At 53.9% G+C, this 20,871-nt stretch overlaps 1 protein-coding gene across 2 annotated transcripts; it reads right to left on the reverse strand.

The window, feature by feature from the left end:
• Window positions 1-9,773: 9,773 nt before the first annotated feature.
• On the reverse strand, window positions 9,774-17,031 carry Sstr5 (somatostatin receptor 5). 2 transcript variants are annotated; one of them, NM_012882.3, is given in 2 exon segments: window positions 9,774-12,227; window positions 16,938-17,031. In NM_012882.3, a coding segment is annotated over 1 exon segment (1,089 nt). In that variant the 5' UTR covers window positions 12,189-12,227; window positions 16,938-17,031; the 3' UTR covers window positions 9,774-11,099.
• Between the last annotated feature and the right edge of the window lie 3,840 nt (window positions 17,032-20,871).

Below are 20,871 nucleotides of genomic sequence, written 5' to 3' on the forward strand. Positions count from 1 at the left end.
TCTATATACCGGAACATCTCCTGAGCCACCATGACTGCACACAGCTGGCCCGGAGGGGTAGGAAGGAAAGGCTGAGATCTCTGGTGAGGGACGTGGAACCCTCCCATCCTTTTCTTTGATGAGAGAAGGTCAACAGTCAGCACCTTCACCGATCGTGAAGGTCTCACACACACAAGTGCTCCCAGCTTCTCTGTTGACGATGTTGGCTGAAGGAGAGGATTCCATAGCAGGCGGGCACTGACCTATTTGAGACCTATCGATCCTAAGGTCCTAACTGTGGATCTATTACCCATTCTTCCTTGAACTGGCTGGCCTTGACTGGCTGCTGTGGGATCTGTCATGGTGGTGCATGTGGCTTCAGACTCCTCCCCCTGTCACTGGGGCTGGAACAATAGAGCCCCAAACCTCTGATGCTCACCAAGTTATCTCCGCTGTTCCTAGATCATCTCTGTGGGGGGAGGAGAGGGTGTAATTCGTAGAGTGTTGGGTTGCTGAGTCCCCCGTGCCTGGACACCCCAGCTATCCCCACCGGCACAAGCTTCCAAGCTCCCAGCGCTACACTGTAGAGAACATGACTTTGCAAGCTTCTGAGGCAAGGGACAGCAAAGGGTGTGTATAGTTTTTCCATGGCACAGCAAGACATCTACCTACCGCTGGGGGCTATGACACCCTGTCGTCACGGTGATGCTGGTGGCTGCACTCAGCCAGAGCTATTTCTGGCCTGGAGACTCGCTGTCCTGTCCACTGAGTCACCCTGAGTGCTGACCCCTCTGTTCAGCATGCAGAGATACATAAATCTGTCTGGCCATTCCCCCAGCCAGAGAGACACCCCAGCTCCCCTGTAGACTTGAAAACCCCAGACTGCTCCCTAGCCTTCACCCCTAGAAAGGTCCTTCTCCTACACACTTTACTCACGAGGAGAGTCCCTGGTAATCCCACCAGAGGGCATACCTTCTTAGGGCCACTGAGGGTGTCAAAGGGAAAGGACTCTGGGCGCTAGAGCAGGCTGGAGCCAGTCGTCTTCTTCACTGATGTCACTGTCTTTCCTGCTCCAGGGGCTGCACCTGGACCTGCTGAGCTGCTGTGAAAGCCCATTTATTTCAGAGGCCAATGCTCAGACCTAGGGTGCCATCTTTCTCAGGAGACCGCAGAGAAGCCCCAGCCCTGGCACTAGGTACTTAACTTCTTTCAGGGAGAATTCTCTATTGTCTTCCTCATCGAGGTCAAGCCGAAATGCTCCAGGAAGGGGGGCTGCAGGGCCTGAGGGAAGGTGATTCAGTCACTGGGTGTCTGTCTTCACTCTTCCCCCTGACTGAGCCGCCATAGCCGACAATGGGTGACAGCAGCTGCCCCCACAGAGGGGCCTCTGTGTCCACTGTGTGCTGAGCTGGTGTGAACTGTCATCAGTAGCCGGCAGTCATGGCTGCCCTTCGTTTCAACCAGAGCTCACCTGCAGCTAGCACACAAGAGTCCTCAAAGATACACGTTCCGGGTCTCTTCCTCACTTCCTGCCCTCCTTCCCTGGTCAGCAGAGTAAATGGTCTAAAGAGGAGCTGGGAATGTGGATAGACTCCAGCTACACCGACCTATAGGATGAGGGCAGGCTACCCCCCCCCCCCCCACACTAGCTATGTGCTTCCCTCAATGAGCAGCTTAGCTCAGGGACACTCAGCCCTTGGGGTAATGCGTGCTCTGGTCAGGGACTGAGCAGGAATAAGAGGGTCCTATGTGGGTCTGACCTTGGATCAGCAGGGAAGATCCCCATCAGTCAGGTAGCTCAGGGGTTCAAACCTCTGCCTAGGTGATTCAGGTATCATTATGGGGGCGGGAGGTGGGGGTGGAGAAGGATATCACATAGAAAGACTGAATGCTACTCTGCCCACAGCTAGACACAGTGACCAGTGAGTCAGTGGCCCAGCCTGGTGCAGCATGGTGTCCCCAGCCTGAATCCCCTATGCCAGATTCCTCACCAAGTCCTGTCTTGTGGAACCCACAACCCAAGACGAGCAGCAAGCTCAACTCCCTGTAGCAGAGGGGATGACAGCCTGAGGTACTGTACTCCACAGAGTATGAAGGTGGACCCCAGAGCCTGTGAAGAGCTTGATGCAGGTAGCCTATGGCAGGCTGGGTGGTGGATGGAACGCCTCTCACAGCATTCTGCCCAGCTCTGTGGAGCCAGCCCTCAACCTATTGGTCTTGGATAAACCAGGGGAAGCCCCAGTCGCCAGGCAGCATGAAAGGTAATGGGGAAAGAGCTGTATCCAGAGCTGACCCGAAGGCAGCCCTTCTCAGAGAGTAACAGGAAGTAGAAGGTGATCTTGGGGTCGGGGGAGGTATCCTCATGCCACCCCGGGGCAAGTTGGTCAGGCTCCCCTTTGCCTGCTAGTGAGTTGATTTTGTCGGGAATATCTGTTGTGTGGTACCCGGTATACCCGGTACCAGGGACACCAGAGACTCAGAACTCTAAGAGTGCACACCTCAACAACTACACTGCACAGAGGCATCCCCAGCGGTCACTTGCATTGTGGCTCACAATGGCCCCCATTCCATACCTGGCACTGCAGAGCCGGTATTTGAATGCCAGCTGCTCTCAGGAGTGTATGATTCAGTCCTATTCTCATGGAGTCAGTCACAGATTAATATCCATAGTACAAAGAGCTGAGGGGCTGGGCATGTGGCTGGTGCCTGAAATGCCTCTCATAGCACTGTTGCGGGTAGCTGGGCTTTGGGAATGACACTGCTATAGCCTACTTCAGGGCTCAGGAGCTGCAAAAGCCCTGTGTAAAACCGGCCCATTAATTGTCCCACAGGGAAGGGAGAGGGGCTCACACAGCTGTGCCCCTCCCTCAGGCTTACAGGGGGTTAACTGTTGCTGGGAAGGGGAACCCAATAAGGTCCTTCCCCTCCTTCAGGATTACAGATAGGTACTGGGGGTCAGGACTTACAAAGCTCCACCCTTCCTTTTAGATTTTATGGGCAGTTAACAGTTGTTAGGTGTGGTTGTCATGGGCTCTGCCTCTCCCTAAGGATACATAGGCACTTGTCAACTGTTGAGAGAGACATTTTCTTGAGTGAGGTAGGGGCTCAGAAGTTGCCCGTACTTCCGTGAGTAACTCCAGTTAAACCCTTTGGTTTACCAAGCTAGACTTGAACACAGGCCCCCAAACTTAAGACTAGACTCCAGGAAGTCTCTTTGTCCTTAGACATGTGAAAGTCACTTTGTCTGACTGGACCCCTCTTCTGTGTAAAACGTATGTGGTTGTGGCAAGACATGTCTTGACCTCCATCTGCCCTCAGGTTGGAGTGACCGAGACTGACATCTCCTACGCCTGTCTTTAGCCAACCCCACTGGGTCCCTGTGAGCTTTTTCTCCTCTTCCCCGCTCTTCTCTCACACTCTGGCCTCCTCCTAGGGCATCTCTAAGAGTTTTGTTTGGCACGCAAAGGCTGGCCAAGTTGGCTAGGATCCAGGAAGCCTACACAGCTGCAGTCAGAGACACAGAAGCATGGCAGAAGGTGTCAACTGGTGGTCCAAGGGCTCTTCTTTCCTTGTGCGTGCCAGGGTTATTGGTGCTGGACAGTCATGGGTCTCCAGGTGCCTAAAGTCCCTTGGGTTTTGCCTAGGAGGCCTTTGGCCTATGAGCCCTGACCCTGTTCCTTCCTACATCCCCAGTGGCCAATAGGTAAGTGTCACCATGACCCCTCAAGGTCACCACAATGAACCAAGGTTGAAACATCTCTGCCTGCACACCTAAAATGGCAGACAGGTCCCAGGTGCCAGGATGGCCAACAGGCCAGATATAACGGACACTGTATCAGCAAATTGTCACCTGCAGTACGCCCTCACCAGGAAGCTGGCTGTGGAAGCCAGGTGGCCTCTTATTTCAAGTCCCCTTGTCTGGGGATGAGCTGTGCAGGGAGGAGCACAGAGCAAAGCAGCCCCAGAGTGAAAACGCTGGCCTTGGGACGGTAACCATCTCTGACGGGTCTTACTGGTGTTTGCCTGTCCTAAGACGTAATGGTGAGAACTGGAAGGCAGAAGGTGTTCGGTCAAGGGAAGTCCAGCCACAGAGACAAAGCTCAATTCAGGAACTGCAGCTGACTGCCTCAACTTCCCCACTTGGTTTTGGCTACATGTTTCTATGCTCCTGGCATTAGATGACGCTCTCCCTAATTTTTTCTCTTATTTGGAAGCCTCATCTGAGGGGACAGACACTCTGCTCTGCCCAGGATATTCTCCACTGGGAACTGCAGCGGGCTGTCTTAAACGACTCAATTTCTGATGAATGTTTTAAGCACTCAAGTTGAGGTTTTGCTGTCTTTTTCTAGTTATTATTTTTTCCTTTTTGCTTTGTTTGAGACAGCATTTCTCTGTATAGCCCTGACTGTCCTCGAACTCAGTCTGTAGACCAGGCTGGCCTCTAACTCAGACATTTGCCTGCCCCTGCCTCCCAAGTGTTGGGATTAAAGGCCTGGGTGCCACCATTACCCGGATAATCATCCTTTTACTTGGCTTGCTAAGCATTAACTAATTCAAAATGGCAAGGGAGGCTATTGTAGTTTAGTCTCTGGACCATACAGAACTCAGGGCTGGTCAGCTGTAGGGGTCAGAGGAAGGGAGGGGCAAGGCACAGTGGGCATGGCTCCATCCTCTGGCTCTGCACAATACCAGTCTGTTTGACTGTCTCCCTTAGACAGTCCCAGGGCTATCCCAGTTCTAACTCTTGAGAATCTCCCATTTCCTTACTCAGAGATGTCTACTCCAAGTGTCCTGTTCAGCTCCTGAAAAGAAAGACGACCCTGACACAGGAGGTCACCAAGACCAAGGCAGGTCTGCAAACACTTAAGCATAAAGGTCCAGAAAGATCCCAGTGGACGGGGTGGGAGGGGTGCCCAGGACTGCCCTCATCTCAGGAACCCACTCAGGATGCTGAGGCTGATGAAGCTCAAGTTACACTTTGACCCTCGGTTTGTGTATACTGAAGCTAGAATAGGAGGCCACACCCAGGGTGCTGGGCAACGTAGAGGTATGTCATGAACTGCCTTCAAGTGCTGGTGGAGAATGCAGAACAGAAAGGGTTCCCTGTAGAGATAAAGGTACCCACACAGGAAGGAGGATGTCCAAGGGGGAGTCCTCCCAGGTCCCGGTGCCCTCCCCCCTCCCCAGATGCTGATGTCCACCGTGGGTAGCAGAGAAGCCTGAGGCAGGGACCTGGCTGTGCATCTCTAGGTCTGTTGCCTGACCAGTGAGGCACCAGGATGAACGGTCAGCACTCACAGGAGCCTGCTGGACTCCAGTGCAGGGGACAGTGCTGTCTCTGCCTTGTTCTGAGGTGTGAGGTTTATCCCGGCTGCATTCGTATGAATCTGCATCTGCGTTCTGTCCAGTTCACACGTGCAGCGGTGTGCAAAGGGCCTCCACTGGGGCCTCCACAATCAGACCTGTTCTGCAGCCCCAGGGAGCCCCACTACATTTTGACAGCCTTACAGTGTGAACACAGCTGGTTCTTCAAGGCTGCTAGGCAGCCTGGGAGAGAGGCTTCCAGGTGACTCGGAAGGGCAGAGGGATTGGCACCTGGCCTTGGTGCAGACATCTGGCCTCTTGCTGTTGAGATGAAGGGACATGTGGGAAGAGTAGCCCGGGACTACGGGGTGGCGACAAGGCCAGAGGATGCATGCTCTCCTAGGCTGCTATCTTTGCAGCCTTTGCAAGGGACTCCCAGACAACAATACCTTCACTCAGCCCTGAACCAGCACCTCAGAGCTACAGAGCAGGGGCTCCCATGTGCAGATGGATGCAGGAAATACGACTCTACCCACGGAACCCAAAATACACCTTCCACCAGGCTGGAGAGACAGGAAAACCACAGCCAGGCCTGCTTCTAGGTGACCCATTTGGAGAGACAGAACTGAGCTCACAGAGAGACCATGTTACCATGGGCTGATACAAATCCTGCCGGAGTGTGGGCAGGGCTGAACAGGAGAAGGGGAAGGCAGCGAAAGAGTGTGGGGGAGCCAGGTTCTTAGGGCAACGCAGGACTCAGGGTTGGCTCTTGGGGCTGTGCCTGCACCTCACCCCCTACCCTCACATAGTGATTTCTTCTCCCTCCCGGCTCATTTATCTTGAAAAGACCCCAGAGCTGGAAAAGGGTGTGAGAGTCAGGATTCGATTTTCTGCACAGTGATAAAAGCCTGTGGGACACGGCCGACCCTGGCAGAGTGGTAAGCACACCTTGTGAAAGAGCCCACAATGGAAAATCAATGCCACCCTGGCCAGTGCCCTGAGCAATTAGAGATTACAGTTAGAGGGAATTTATGGCAGCAGCCAGGACAGCCAGCTGTGCAGATCCAGAGTTAATCAGGAACATGTTGGCTCTACTCCATGTGATAAAACTAAGAAAAACAGAGGGGCTGGTGGGATGGCTCAGCGGTTAAGGCTGCTTGCTGCCCTCCCAGACTTTGACTCTCAAAACCCACGGTTGGCAGCCCACACCGACCTGTAACACCAGCTCCAGGGGATCTGGCTTCTCTGGCTTCCATGGGTACCTGCAACTCATATGCATTTATCCATATTCATACACATATACCTACACAGAATTAAAAATAAGCAAAAATCAATCTTCTAAGAACAGAAATAGCCAGGTGTGGAGGTGAACACCTTTAAAGCCAACTCTTGGGAGGCAGAGGCAGACAGATCTCTGGGAGTTTGAGGCCAGCCAAGGAGGGAGGAAGGAAGAGAATCCAGGTGTAGACATTCTGGAGCTGTCCCTGCCAAGGAAGCTTCGTCTTGTGTTTGACTTGCAGCTGAGTGGATTCCCATCGAAGCAAAACCCTGAATCATTAGCTGAAACCCACACAACCTGACAGTTCCTACTTGGAAGCAATCAGCTGAGTAGCATTTAACACACAACTTGGAAAGCCTCTGTCTCCACTCAGTACCTCAAGGAGCCTGTGTTTATGGGTGGACACTCAGTCTCCTCCTGGGCCCTAGTGGTTGGACTCCATTCTTGACCTCATGGCTCTGCCTAGCCCAGACTAGCCTTGAGCATACCATGTAGTTGAGGCTAGCCTTGAGCTCCTGGTCCTCCTGCTACCAATTGCTAGGGTTACAGGTTTATGCAAGCACATCTGGTTTATCGCTATCCAGCCCAAATGATGACAAGGCCTGACAAGCATGAAGCATGCCTCAGATGTGCTAGGACACGGTTCAGGATGTGCTGACACCTGTCATGGATGGACCTTTGGGGACATTATGCCGGTGTGATAAGCTGGCGATGGGACCATGATTGCATGTACACAAGATTCTTGGTGAAGTGTGATCCACCGACAGGAAGGACATGGCATTGTTGGGGGCTACGGGAGGGAGCATTGCTGGTTGGGCGGGAGGAGCACCCCTGACTTGTTCTAGGAAACCTAGTATAACTACTTGGGGCTGAATTAGGAGCAAGGACATCTCCCCAGCCTCAAGAATCACAATTTCGAGGCGAATCTCAGATACAGAAAGAGACGCTGTCTCTGAGGTAATAGGCTTGACCATGGGCTCCTTCTCAGAAGCTTCAGCCTTCGTGGGAGGGAGGAGAATCAGGGGCCAGATGGACAGGCGTCCCCTCCAATGATTAGAGTGAAAGCTCACATATTTCCAACGTGCCTGCCATCCTTCGCACTGGCCTGTACTCACTCTGAATGGTGATGGGCCCTTTTAGTTGTGCCTGACGGTGGAGAGCCTAGGGGGGATCAGGAAGGAGAGAGGTGGATGCCACCATCCCTGGCTGTCCCTGTTGGGACCTCTCTCTTATATTCTCTTCTGGATTGGTGATTCTGTCCCTGCCCTCTGTCTCAGCATATATAAGCTCCCACTGTTTCCAGAAGCACCATAAAACTTTTCTGTTGTCACCCCCACAGAGAGGCCCCTGTTTCCCATCACAGAGCACAGGATCCCGGGAAACATGAAAGACAGGCCCTGAAATTGTGGCTGTCACCAGCCCTACTCTCTTGAGAACTTTCCGTGTCTCCTACTTAGTAAGAGGCGACAGTGTCCCCAGGCACCTGAGCCAGTGGCAGCCTGTGACCTTTACTCACCAACCCATCCTTCTTCCCTAGGATACCTGAAAGTGGTGGCTGATAGGAACCACCCTCCTCACAGCCACAATCTGCCCGGGGAATCCTGACAGGACTCCTGCTGATATGGCGTGGGAAGAGGCCCCGCTGTGGCACGACTAAGGGGACTGTTTCATTGTTAGCACCATTTCCAGCCTGCACCCCACCCAGCCAGGCAAACAGACATCTCCTGTCCCCCTCTGCATCCTCGGCCCTGCCCCTCAGGCTGGATTTCCTGGGCAAGGTCGCTCTGTCACCAGAACCCAGTGACTGATAAAACTCACGGATGCAGACAGCCATAAAGTAGATCAGCAGATCGCCACAGTGGCCCCAGGATGTTTGCTCTACAACTCTCCATGGCTCCAGTGGAGGACATCTCAGCCCTCATGGTGCCCAGGGCCCATGGCCCTCCTGTACACCCTCCAGACCTTTAATTCAGGTGCCTCTGGCTCCTGTCTCCTGCTGGGGCCTTGTCTCCTCTGCCCATCCATACCAGCCAAGTTTGAGCTGCATTGAACCTTCCAGAATATTCCACACATTTCTGAATCCTGAGTCGTCTTTCCCTACCTCGCTCCCTAGTCAGGAACCAGTTCCATCTTCCCCACCTAGCTTGTCCAGGCCACGTCCTGCCCTGTTCCTGGTAGCCTAGCATCTGTATACTATGCCCCCCCCCCCGACTCTTGCTTCGTCCAGTGTCACAGAAGCTCATCCTCACTTGCGGGTGGTCCATGATGAGACCCTTGAGGCTGAGTTGGGACTCTATGTAGTCCTCTTTCCTGCTGCAACCTGTCCCTGACACCCCTGCCTATTCTGGCAGGAGGGTGAGCTTGCCTGAGCTTCTTGACCTCTGAGACCTCAGTGGTGCTGTCAGAACACTCTCTCGGTCTTGTTGCAGGGAGCAGAGGACTGACTGGTGCTGGCCCAAGGGGTCAGTATGGTAGAGCCACCAGGGATAGTTGAGAAGGGGGGTTGAGTACCAGTAGTTTGGGGTCTTCGGGAGGGATGGTATGCATTTGACCAGGGTAGGGGAACGAGCAAAGGTCACAAGAGTATGGCTACATTGCAGCCCTATTGGGGTACAGGAGTGGAGTTCAGGCTCTCTCGGGGCTAGGTTCCGATGCTGCCTCCTGCCATATGGGGCTTCAGGCTGGCAAGATGGGGAACAGGGTGTGTAGAGGTATAAGGGAAGCTTTTAGGACGAAGGATAATCTAAGAGGCACCCTCCATCCATCCCTAGGTCCTACTTCATGGGGCCTGTTAGTCCCTAGCTCCTTGCAGGAGGATGCAGGCTGACCGTCACATCTGTACTCCTGAGGGCACTCTTGCCTTGTTAGGGACCCCCTTTGTCAAAACTGTTGGCAGAGATCTGAGCCCTCTGCTAATTCTCCTGGGTCATTTGGTACGGATGCTTTTTGCAACGCCATCCCAGGAGGCTCGACGGTGGGCAAAGGCTGGGGGGTGGGGGATGGGGTAAAGTGACACACCTCTCTTCAGGAGTGGAGTCACGGTGGGTAGGGTGGTTTTTGCCACCAGCTCCTAAGAACTGAGGATGGAACCACCAGCTGGGGTGGACCCCTGCCTCACCTGGGGTCAGTTCTCGGGGAGTTGGTGATGTTGCACCTTGTGGGGGCTCTCTGCTTTAGGCTGGCTTCACTTGGTTCTACCGACAATATTTGCTTGGGGAAAGAAGCTGACAGTTTATTTCCTAATTTATTCAGAGGCAGGCTGTCGAACAGGAGGGCCCTCATTTTGAGGGCTGAGCTTCCAGGGTTGGCCTCTGCCTAGGGAGGGGTCGCACTTGAGACACAGCAGCTCCCACAACCTTCTCTCTGCTCAGTCCTGCTGGCCTGGCCTCTGCACCCTCTCAGGGAGCCAGGCATGCCAGGGAGGGCAACCCAGAGCAGAAGAAAAGTGGGATTAACATCCTTCTCCAGCCCTGGGGACACCATGGCAAAATGAGGATATGGGAGCTCTGAGCACATTCTGGGTCTGGAGTAGAGAAGCTGCTGGAAGCGTCTGAGGAGGGATCACAGATTCACCAGGGGCTTGGCCCTCTCTGGCACTGGTATTTGCACTCTCTCACAGGGTAGGTCTTTCCAGGCTCTGCTGTTTGTGCTGGGAGCAGTTCCTGCCTGCTACCTGCTTGCCTTGCTCCCTCTCCAGGGACAGAGCCCCAACCTTAAAGAGATAGAGGGCTGTTAAGTCCCCAGTGCGTTCTCCTAGTCTCTAAGCCTCAGTAGAACCTTTTCCCAGGGTCACCCTAACTGGGCCAGATTCTAGTGTGTCCCCTCCTCTTCCCACTCTTCACCATGTGTCTGCCCCACCAACCCACTCCCATCATAAAGGCCAAGGCCTCGCTTTCCTTGTGCTGGAGAAAGATGGGGAGCAGCCAGAATAGGGTCCCAGGGTTTCTTCTCTGCTGTCCCAGGACCAGTGCAGCTTGGTTGCAACTGTTGCCTCAAAGTACATGCAGCTACAGGATCGCAGAGGTTAAACACACGTGAACACCTTTCATTTGTCCTCCATGCTGACCAGAACATGGATTGGTGGCTGAGGGCTAGCAGCCCAGCACAGCTTCAGGGTGGGTAATTACCAGCACACACTAATAGTCTACAAGAGAATCACCTCTTGACTCCCTCTTGGAAAATCACTTCTTGGCCTTGAGAGACTGACAAGAATTATGCCACAGCAGGGGTGGAGGTGCCTGAATATTTCCAGGGGCAAAATCCAGCCCTTTCTCCCTGCTAAGTCAGTCATGTGGTCTCCAAACTCTCACCCCTGGTCTGGCAGAACATTTTGGTGAGAGAGATGGTCAGTCACCACGGGAAGACACCTGCTGTGCTACGTCTGCCCATGGCTTAAGCCACACACAGCTGTCTTCACACTGCCACCGAGAGGAGTCCAACTTGTAGGCCTGGGGGTGAATGCATCTCAGCAAACTCTCAGATCCCAGAAGACAACACCGTGGAGGCCTGGAGGACCCCCAGGGTGTTACAGGGGCATTCAAATCCTGCTGGTCTGCATGAGCCCATTGGCCTCGCAGCTGCGTGTGGGCAGTGTGGCCTGAGGCCGCCCACTCTTGTCTGGCCGTGGCTCTATGGCGTCCGCATCCTCCATACCGTATCCTCTACGTAGGCACAGAACCTTCCGGAAGCTCTGGCGGAAGTTGTCCGAGAGAAAGCCGTAGAGCAGGGGGTTGGCACAGCTATTGGCATAAGATAGGACCACCACAAAGAAATAGAGGCCGGCAGATGTGGGTTCCTCGGGCAGTGTGAAGGCCAGGTTGACGATGTTGACAATGAAGAAAGGCAACCAGCAGCCCACAAACACCAGCACCACGACCACCACCATGCGAGTCACCTTGCGCTCCGAGCGCCTCCGCCTTGAGGAGCCTACGCGCATGCCTGCAGCCTTCACCTTGACCACAATGAGCAGGTAGCACAAGCAGATGACCAGCAGGGGCCCAAAGAAGCCCAACACAGACGTGTAGGTGATGAAGGCTGCACCCCACAGCCCCACAGGCTCTGGCCAGCTCAGGTTGCAGGTGCCCCAGCCCTCCTGGACATCCGCGAAGACCAAGAGCGGCAGAGACATGAGCAGCGAAAAGACCCAGACGGCCGCGCTGGCCATCTTGGCTACCCGTGGGCGACGCCACCGGGCTGAGCGGAGAGGGTGGACCACGGCCAGGTAGCGGTCAACACTCATGACCATCAGGCAGAAGATACTGGTGAACTGGTTGATGCCATCCAGTGTCATGACCAGGCGGCACAAGAAGGAGCCGAAGGGCCAGTAGGAGACGGCGTTCTGCGTGGCCAGGAAAGGAAGTCCCAACATAAATAATACGTCAGCCACGGCCAGGTTCAGGATGTACACGTTAGTAACTGTCTTCATCTTGGCGTGCCGCAGCACCACATAAATGACCAGTGTATTTCCACTCAGTCCCACGGTGCACACCAACAGGTAGAGCACAGGCACTAATACTGCCCGGGCTCCCATTGGCGATGCTGAGCCCACCAGTGACCAGTTATGGTTACCACTGGAAGCAGCCGAGGCATTCCAGCTTGGTGTGGAGGCCAGAGAGAGGGGCTCCATGCTGTCAGCTTCAGGCCGGGTGCCAGACCACGCGTGTCTCTGCAAGAGAAGAGGGTGTCACTAGTGGGCACATTCAGGCATTCCTTCCCCCGGCTGTCCCCAGCCCGCCTGCCTGACGTTGATGGGTAAACACCATTAGTCACGTTCAACTTGGCTGGGAATCACATTAAGCAAATTGTTTGGAAAACAAGCTAGAGAGGAAGAAGAAGCCACCGCAGGGACAAGAGGATGGGTGGCTGGGTGAGCCAAGAGGGGTATTATCTGTCGATACAGATACTGCAGTGGCTGCCCTATGACCCATAACCCACGACTTTCCCGGCTTGGCCTCTGCTCTCCAGCACTCTCTCCAAAACCTCTCAGAGCCCCGAGGGCAGCATTTCAGGAATGACATGAGCTCAAAAGGTATCACTTCCCTAGGAGTCCCCAGACTATGAGAAGTAGCTGATAGAAAAAGACTGGGAGGGTGAGATGCCATGGCTGTGGTAAGCCCACCATACCCGACACATGCAGCATCCTAGACCTGTTCTGTCAATAAGTCCAAGGCTGGACTCTCTCTGGGGCAGGGCCTTCCCTCCACAGGAGGGTCTAGGGAATGCTGTCCTCAGTAGACAGTTTCTACCCCCTGCAGAGCCTGAGGCTCTCAGAAGCAGCAATGACTCCAGAGGTCCCTGGATGACATTTTGGCTGGCCGACTTCTCACCCCTGAGGATACTGGGTTGATGCTAGTGCCTGCCCAGGGCAAAGGTCAGTTTCCTGCTCAGCCAAGGCAGATATCCTTAAGCCCTGGGCTTAGTGCATAGTGCGCATCTGAAAGGTGCCTAAAGCAGGGAGGCAAACGCACGGAACAGACGTGACAGCCAATGGGAACACACCAGGCTTCGGACATAGCACAGGAGGGGCACACAACCCACCACGTAGCGGAGTCAGAGGGCAGTGAGCTGAGTCCTGGGAAGCAGAGTGAGGAGGGTGCATGGGCTTTGTAGAGAAGGTAGGGAGGCAGGTGTGGGAGGACAGAGCCTGACAGATGAGTGGCAGGTGCCCACACTCCCTCGCTTGCTTTGTGTCTCACTGCTTGAAGTCTTTCATAAAAACAAAGATGCCCAAGAAGAAATAAACTAAACGCCTCCATCACTTGGGAAGAAGATGGGCAGGACTGGCGCCTATGGTTGGGCAATCATCATGAAATGTGGGAAGGACACAGGCCAAGGACAGGCCACAGGGAGACAGGAGTCCCTAGCCTGCTCAGCTGATCTGCAGGGGCCTGAGCCAGGCAGACATGGGACACTCCAATAGCTGTCAGGGCAGGACCTAGTCCTAGGGTGACAAGGATCATGCAGAAACAATTACAATCTGATATACAAGGAAAGGCAGGCCAGGAAGTGAACAGCACAGAGAGGGAAAGAAAAGGTTTCTCCCCCAAGAGGCCAACACACCAGAGGTTCATGGTTCATGCTCTCAAGGTTCATGGATGCTAAGGTATATGACCTGGAAAGCCAAGGGGAAAGGGATTGGCAGTGTATTGGCCAGGAAAAGGTGAAACAAAATCAGCTGACTTAACTAGCATGCCTTGGACACGTTTCAGTAAGCGCAAGATCTTTGAGTAAGGCATGGATAAAATATTTTTGAGGAGCAAGGGGTAAACAGAGCAGCCCCCACCTCACCCCCACACAAACCTTTTAAGTCACAGACTTTGGGCATGAAAAGTAGTCATTTTAATGTTGGGAGAGACGGCTCATCTGGTAAGGATGCAGACCGTTCTTGCAGAGGACCCAATTTTGATTCCCAGCACTTAGGTGAGGCACCTTACAACTGCCTGGAATTCCAGCTCCCGGGGGTCTGATACCTCTGGCATGTGTACAACCACACACAATCAAAAAATAAAACAAAACAATCTCCTAAAAGTGGAAAATAGAGTCATTTAAATAAACAACTAAGGGGGAAAAAAAGGAAGCCCACAAAACCCACGATTAATTCTAATCTAGATATCTAGATAGTGTTGAGGAGAGAATTGGTGAATTAGAGTATACTGAGGGATGCTCAGAGATGCATACATGGAAGAGACAGGAAGACCAAGCAGGGACCACAAGGACAATGAGGAAGGATGAGACCTCATCTTGCAGAGAGGATGCCATATGACTCCTCCTGGCTAATCGTGTCTCTAGTAGGATTAAGTCACTATACACCAGCATCATCTCTGAGCTACAGAGCATCACATAAGGAGAAAATCCTGAAGAGTGTTAGCAGGACACACCATGGAAACACTACAGTGAGAATGACAGTACTATTCCATCAGCAAAGATGGGAGGTGCGTGATAACCCTTATTTAATAAAAAAGGCCAAGGGAAGACCTAAGGATGTAGAGTGATTACCTAGCAGGCATGATTACCTGAGTTCAATTCCTAGCATAAACCAGATGTGATAGCACTGGCTTGTGATTCCTGAGAGAGACTGAGGCAGAGGATCAGAAGCTCAAGGTCTTCCATGGCTACATACTAGGTTTGAGGCCAGCCTGGGATACAAGAGACCTGGTCTTAAGATAAGAAAGGGTTGAAGAGATGGCTCAGTGTTTGAGAGCACTAGCTGCCCTTCCAGAGGAACCCAGGTTCGATTCCCAGCACTCTCATGACAGCTCACTGTCTATAACTCCAGTCCCAGGGGATCAAGGCTCTCTCATGGCCTCTGCATGCACAGCACTGCATACATGTGGTACATAGATATACATGAAGGCAAAATACCCATACACATATAAGAAAACTTAAAAAGACAGTGTTAGAGGAGCTTCCTTGGAGGTCAGTAGGTGGAACTACAGACTGGCTCACAGCAGGACCATGGTTTAGAGCCAACCAGGAGTAGTGAAATGTCAATCAGGAGACCAGTGTGCATGGAACTCGCAGAGACTTGCGAGTCGCCTGTCCCGGAAAGACCATCCTAGGGACCTGAAGTGAGTTTGAGAAAGATGATGGCTCAGCCCCTGAAGATAGGCTGTCTGCTGCCAGGGGTCGTGGGGGAGGGCTGATGGGCTCAGGCCCTCCAGAAGAGGCTCTGCCTTGGGGTAGCAGTTCTTGAGCACGTGTGTCTGACCTTAAGTCTAGCTCTTAGTTTCTCTGGGCTCCTCTGAGGCTACTCTCTGACCGGCTCCTTCTCACTGCTACCCAGAGCCCAGGAGTGGCTTAGCAGACCACTAGCCCTTGCTGTCTGTGCAAACACTACAGCTCCCAACCAGTCTCAGGACTGCAAAGAATAAAATGGGCCCTAGAGCTGCTCCTGTCTTTTGGAACATAATTCTGCAAGACCCGTTTTTAAAAGAGTAATATTTTTTTTCTACTCACAAGAATTACATGTTCAGGGGAAACTGCCCCTCCGGCCATTTCAGTTGTGGGAGGGTGGGGTTTTCACGTCAGAGTCCAACCAAAGACCTGTTTAGCCAACCCCCGTTAATGTCACTTCCCCAGCACATGCTGGCCCTGCCCACCTCACACCTGTTATCTTTGAGACTTTGGTGTTTGACCGGACACTGATTCATCTGGAGATGCAAGTGTCAGATCGCCCATCCTGTAGGCTTCTGTCCCTGCTTTGCTGAGGGAGGGGCTAGAGCCACACCCACCCTCCCCATCCCATCCCCACCCACAGCGATTAACGATCCCCCTCTTGCTGCCTTTCCCCAAATACACTCCACCTCTGAACACTTCTGGAGACAGCCAGAGCCAAGGCAGGGGGGAACATTAGGCAGGTAGGCCTGCCAGGTGGACCAACAGGAAGGCTAGGACAACACAAACCTCTTGAAGGGGCTCAAGTGGGTCCCCCTGCCCTGAAGAAGGATATTTCCATTTCCAACCCATTTCCTCGGAAATCTGAGCCTTTACTTTATGGAGAACCCAATACCGGCTTATGATTGGTCATTGCTGCTACTGGATGCTCTGGTGCATCCCACCTGACCCAGCGATGCATTCTGTTGCTCGGCAACAGTTCCAACATCTGACTTCGGGCACCCGGGTTCTGGCTATCATAACCCTAAGTCATGCAACTGGTGGCAGGGACGGGAAGGGCCCTGAACATCAAAGAAAGTTCTAGGACGTTCTCCATCCCACGTAGGGGGCATTATGACTGGAGGACCGTGAGGCTTCAAGACACCAGTGACCCGCCATGGCCATGTGGGGACTCAATTCCCAGAGGGAAGGGGTGTACCCAGATTTCCTGCTCTGGTGCAAACAATCCTGGGGACCTTAGATCCCATAGGGCGTCTATAAGTGCCAGGCCACAGCCCTATGGTTGACACCACTCTGCCGCCCTCCCGCGGACCCATATGCGTTCCCCACTGCTCCTCCCCGACCGTCCCCCACCCTCGGCGTCCAGCTGCAGACCTCCTGGCCTGCCTGATGCTCCCGCTGCGCCCTCCCACCTTCCCTCCGAGACCGTGGCTCCAGAGGCCTCTGGGCTCACCCAGTTCGCAACCCTCCCTGGCACTAGGCGCGCGCGCCATGGAGAGACCAGGGGCGCATAAGCAGAGGGAGTCGTCTGAGTCCCCTGTGGCTTCTGACCTGACTCAGGCACACCGGGAGGCCTCCGAGTCTCCGAGACAGAGGCAAAGGGATGCAGCTCCGGGGTTGGGGAGCGGACGCGAGAGGGGCTGGGGCAGAGGCAGGTGAGCCCAGCAGATGCCCAGAGGAGCTTGGCAGCTGCAGGCAGGGGCCGAATGGCGGGACCCCAGGCCTGAACTGCTCTCAGAGACAGCAGGAAGAAGCGACAGACCTGTGCAGGACAGGGTGCCCACGCCGGGGCGGGCACGGCGGCGGTACTTCGCAGTTAGGCAGCGCACTCGGGCTCAAAGAGCAGTGTGCTCACTCGATTGCTGTACGAAGTCGGCGCCCGCCCTCAGGCTAGGGGGAGGGCAAAGAGGGTGGAGGAGATAGAGAGGGCGGGGCGAAGCCGGGCAGGGCGAGAGCCTCCGGTGGGGTGGGCTGGTGAGGCAGGGTAGAAAGGGCGAGCTCCCGTGTGCAGGTCGAGAAAGGGGGTTTCCGGGAGGATCTGAGGGTCGGGGCAGTGGAGTCTGGTTGCCTGAGTGAACGCTTGTCTAGCTACACGATGCCCCAAGTCACCTAAGTCTACCAGTCTCTGAGACCTTTGTGCAGCCCTGTAGACAGTGACTTAGACCACGCCCCCATCTCATCCTTTTTCCAACAACCAGTTTGGTTTGCGACTGGAAGCTTAAGGCTGAAGGGAGTCCCCCTCTGGTGCCTGGAGAGTTTGAGTCCTCACTCCTGAGAGAAGTCTGGTGGCCTATAGAGATGTCTGAGGTGAGGTTCCAAGAACAGAGGGGAGGCAGTGGTGTGATCCCTGAACAGGTAGGGGTGAGCCGGGCAATCTGTACTTCCCACCAGGCCCCAGGCTTTGGGAAGCTGCTCGCTGAAGAGTTGCTAACTTTAACAAGAGTTGAGTGCCTGCCTCCTCTGGTTCTAGGGACAGAGGCTGTCCCAGCAGCTCTCTGACCCAGAGAGCTGGCACACAATTCAGTTCTTTACCATGATCTGAAGCTCTGCAGTACCACCAGAACAACTGAGAGACACACATCCAGTTGACATCAGGACCTGGCCAAAGGGGATCTGGGAGTCAGCTTGTCCTCAAGTGGAGATGCTTCAGCTCATCAGGTAGGTGGTGCCTTCTCTCTCTCTCTCTCTCTCTCTCTCTCTCTCTCTCTCTCTCTCTCTCTCTCATCTCTCTCATTCTATGGTTTCTCTATGGAACTTGGATTAGGTGTGCAGTGGAGAGAACTCAACCGCTTAGCAATGGTCCGTGCTCCAGCTCCTCATGTTACTCCTCCCCAGGCAGACTTGGACTCCACATTTAGGAAGAGTTCAACCTTTCCTTTGTCCAGGGCTCCATCTCTTAAGTGACTGTCAGCTTCCCGAGGAGGTTGTCCAAAATCCCGCCACAAGGACACCGCCGCTGTTCTGCAGACTGAGCGTGGGTCCTCTCTGGCTTTGGATGGCAGCTGCTAGCCCTTTCCCTCCAGGAGCTGACAGCTGCCTTCTCTGGTGCCCTACAGGGTATATCAAGACAGATTGAGCCACTCTGGATCCCCAGGGTCTCTGCTAGATACAGGCATGGCATGAGCGGAAAACCAGATGTTCGAGGTGATGTGGGAGGCTTTCTGGTGACTGTGTGGGATGAGGAGACAGGCTGAGGTGCAGGAGAGTGTCCTCTCATTTGGTAGGAACCCTCTCTGTGTTTAAGTAGGAGATCGTTTCTGAGCACGCCCAGTGAGGTATACGCCCCCACCAAGACAAAACAGCGTCTGTCCCACTAGTTCAGTGTGTAGCAGAGAGCAATAAACAATAACAAAAATTAATAAGACTAAGATTCGATCCCCAGCTCAAAATGGTCTGTAACTCTGGTTTCGGGGAATTTGGTGTCCTCTTCTGGCCTCCGGGGACACCAGGCACACACGTAGTACACAGGTACAACACCATACACAGAAATAAAATAATAAAAATAAGAAATATTTAGATTGTAATAAAGACAAGCAGGAAGCTGGGAACCATCTTTGATGCAGTGTGGGCTACTGAGGAAGAGGAAATCAGCAGACTGAAGGCCCCAGAGCAGAGAGAAGCTCGTGGCTGAGCGAGGGAGCCATACACAGTCCAGACGTGACTCCTTGTTCTGTTCCACAATTCTGGCCCTTCTCCGTTCCAGCCACTGTCCATTCATGCTTCTGCTACCTGTCACCAGCCCTCTCCTTCACCCATACTGCTTACTGTGGTTATGTCCGAGATTGGAAGATGGGCAGAGTAGGCAGTCGAGGCTGGCCAGAGACCAGCAAAGGAGGCCGCAGGAGGCTGCTTCCAGATAGCACATCTGCCTAGCCTAATCTGCCCTAGACTCCTCCAACTGAGACAACAGAGACAAGCTACTCACCTCACCTCAGAGCCTAATCCTTCCACCACCCCAGTCTCCAACAGAACCCCATTCAGGCTGATCCCCACCTGACCACACCTCAGGCCAACAGAGTACACTTCGTGGTGGACAGGGTCCCATGTCTCCAGCTCCCTTGTCTCTGAGCTGGCAAAGACTGAGGCTACCCACATCCAAAACTCCAGCAAACGCACCCTCACGACCTTGCTTGGCCACACCAAAGTTGGCTCCTTCTCAGAGAATTTTCCCATTATGCGACATGGGATGAAGTGTGGCAGGAGCTGGCCTCTGGCTGCCATCTGAGCCAGAGGTGCTGCAGGCTGAACGTAGGGGTTGCCTTTGGTCATAAAGCCACCCTAGAGATGGCACTAGTGGGACATAGGCTGGGCCACAGTGGACCTTGCTCTCAGAGTCTCACGTGAAGACTAACTCTGTAGGCTGGTCACTGAGGGGTGGGTGGCCAGACTCATTCCCCACCTTACGGAATTCAGGTCAGCCCCTCACTTGGGCCCTGTAGTAGCAGGCTGGGGGAAACCACTGCTCCTTCCCGAGGGCAGGCCAGTTCCCACAGGTATCTGTCTGTCATATTGGTCCAGAGGCAAGCTCTGCTGTATCTTGATGGCCTAAGGTTCTCGAGACAATCAGGTCTCTCTCCTCCAGACACAGAGCCAGGTTGCTGGACATCTGTGGGCTGCTCATCTATATGAAGTCTTAATACAAGGTCCCAAGGCAGGAGGCAAGGGGTGTCCAGAAGGACAGGTGAAAGGATGGGTGGGCCCAGAGTCTCCTCAAAGGAATGTGATGTCCAGACATGGTCAGCAAAAGGACCCAGCCTGAGAGTCTAGGTGTTTTCAGCCACCTATTGTGTCTGTCATACACAGAGAGCTCCATGCCTCTCGGCCCCCACTAATTCGAGATCTGGTTCCCAGATCTGCCTGTTGACTCTGCTCTGTGCGATGTCTTTCTTGGCTGCCTAGCCTTGTCCAGCACTCTGGATAGCCTCCTGTGCAGGTGCTAATGACTGCCACCTTCTACTCCACAGGTTAGGCATGTGAAGTACGTGAGCAGCAGGAGCCCCAGGAGCAAGATGGAGAACAAACCAGCCTTTCTCGGCAATAGAGGGCTCTGGCACACGTAACTCTCTGCCCTCCATACACAGTAAATGGAGGGGAGATATCAGGACTTTAGGCACCGCGAGTCCTTGCTGTGCCCAGGGATGCCCTTGGCCAGTCTCCCTACTCTGCAGCTGGAGAAACTGAGGACCCGGGCAAGGAGCCATATTGGCTGAGGTTTCCAATTAGCTGCGTTCTCCTCTGCCGGGACCTTGTGCTAGGGACAAACCTGTTGGTGGAACAATTTGAACGGACTAGCCTAAGGTTCTCTGTCACTGGGCAGTCAGCTCCAGGACTCCTGGGCCTCCAGGCTGCAGATACAAAGTAGTCAGTTTGACAGGGAAAGTCTCCCAGCCACCTACTCACGTCCCATGGAGAAACTTTGCCTACCTTCCTAGGCTGGGTTCCCTCATCCCTGCCCCCTGCCTGCAACTTTAAGCCTTGACAGTGTAGAGCACTGTCATGTTCCCCGCTTCCCCCCAAAACGCTCTGAGACACTACTGTCAGGAGTGGTTGGCAACAGAAGGAGACAGCCCCTGAATTAGCCAGGATGCTGGGGCTATCGAGGTCCCCCTGGAGTCCATGATAACATATAGGTAGCCTGGCCAGGATGCTGGGGTTATCGAGGTCCCCCTGGAGTCCATGATAACATATAGGTAGCC

The sequence above is a fragment of the Rattus norvegicus genome, chromosome 10, assembly GCF_021556685.1.
Source record: "Rattus norvegicus strain SHRSP/BbbUtx chromosome 10, alternate assembly SHRSP_T2T, whole genome shotgun sequence".
Taxonomy (NCBI): Eukaryota; Metazoa; Chordata; class Mammalia; order Rodentia; family Muridae; genus Rattus; species Rattus norvegicus.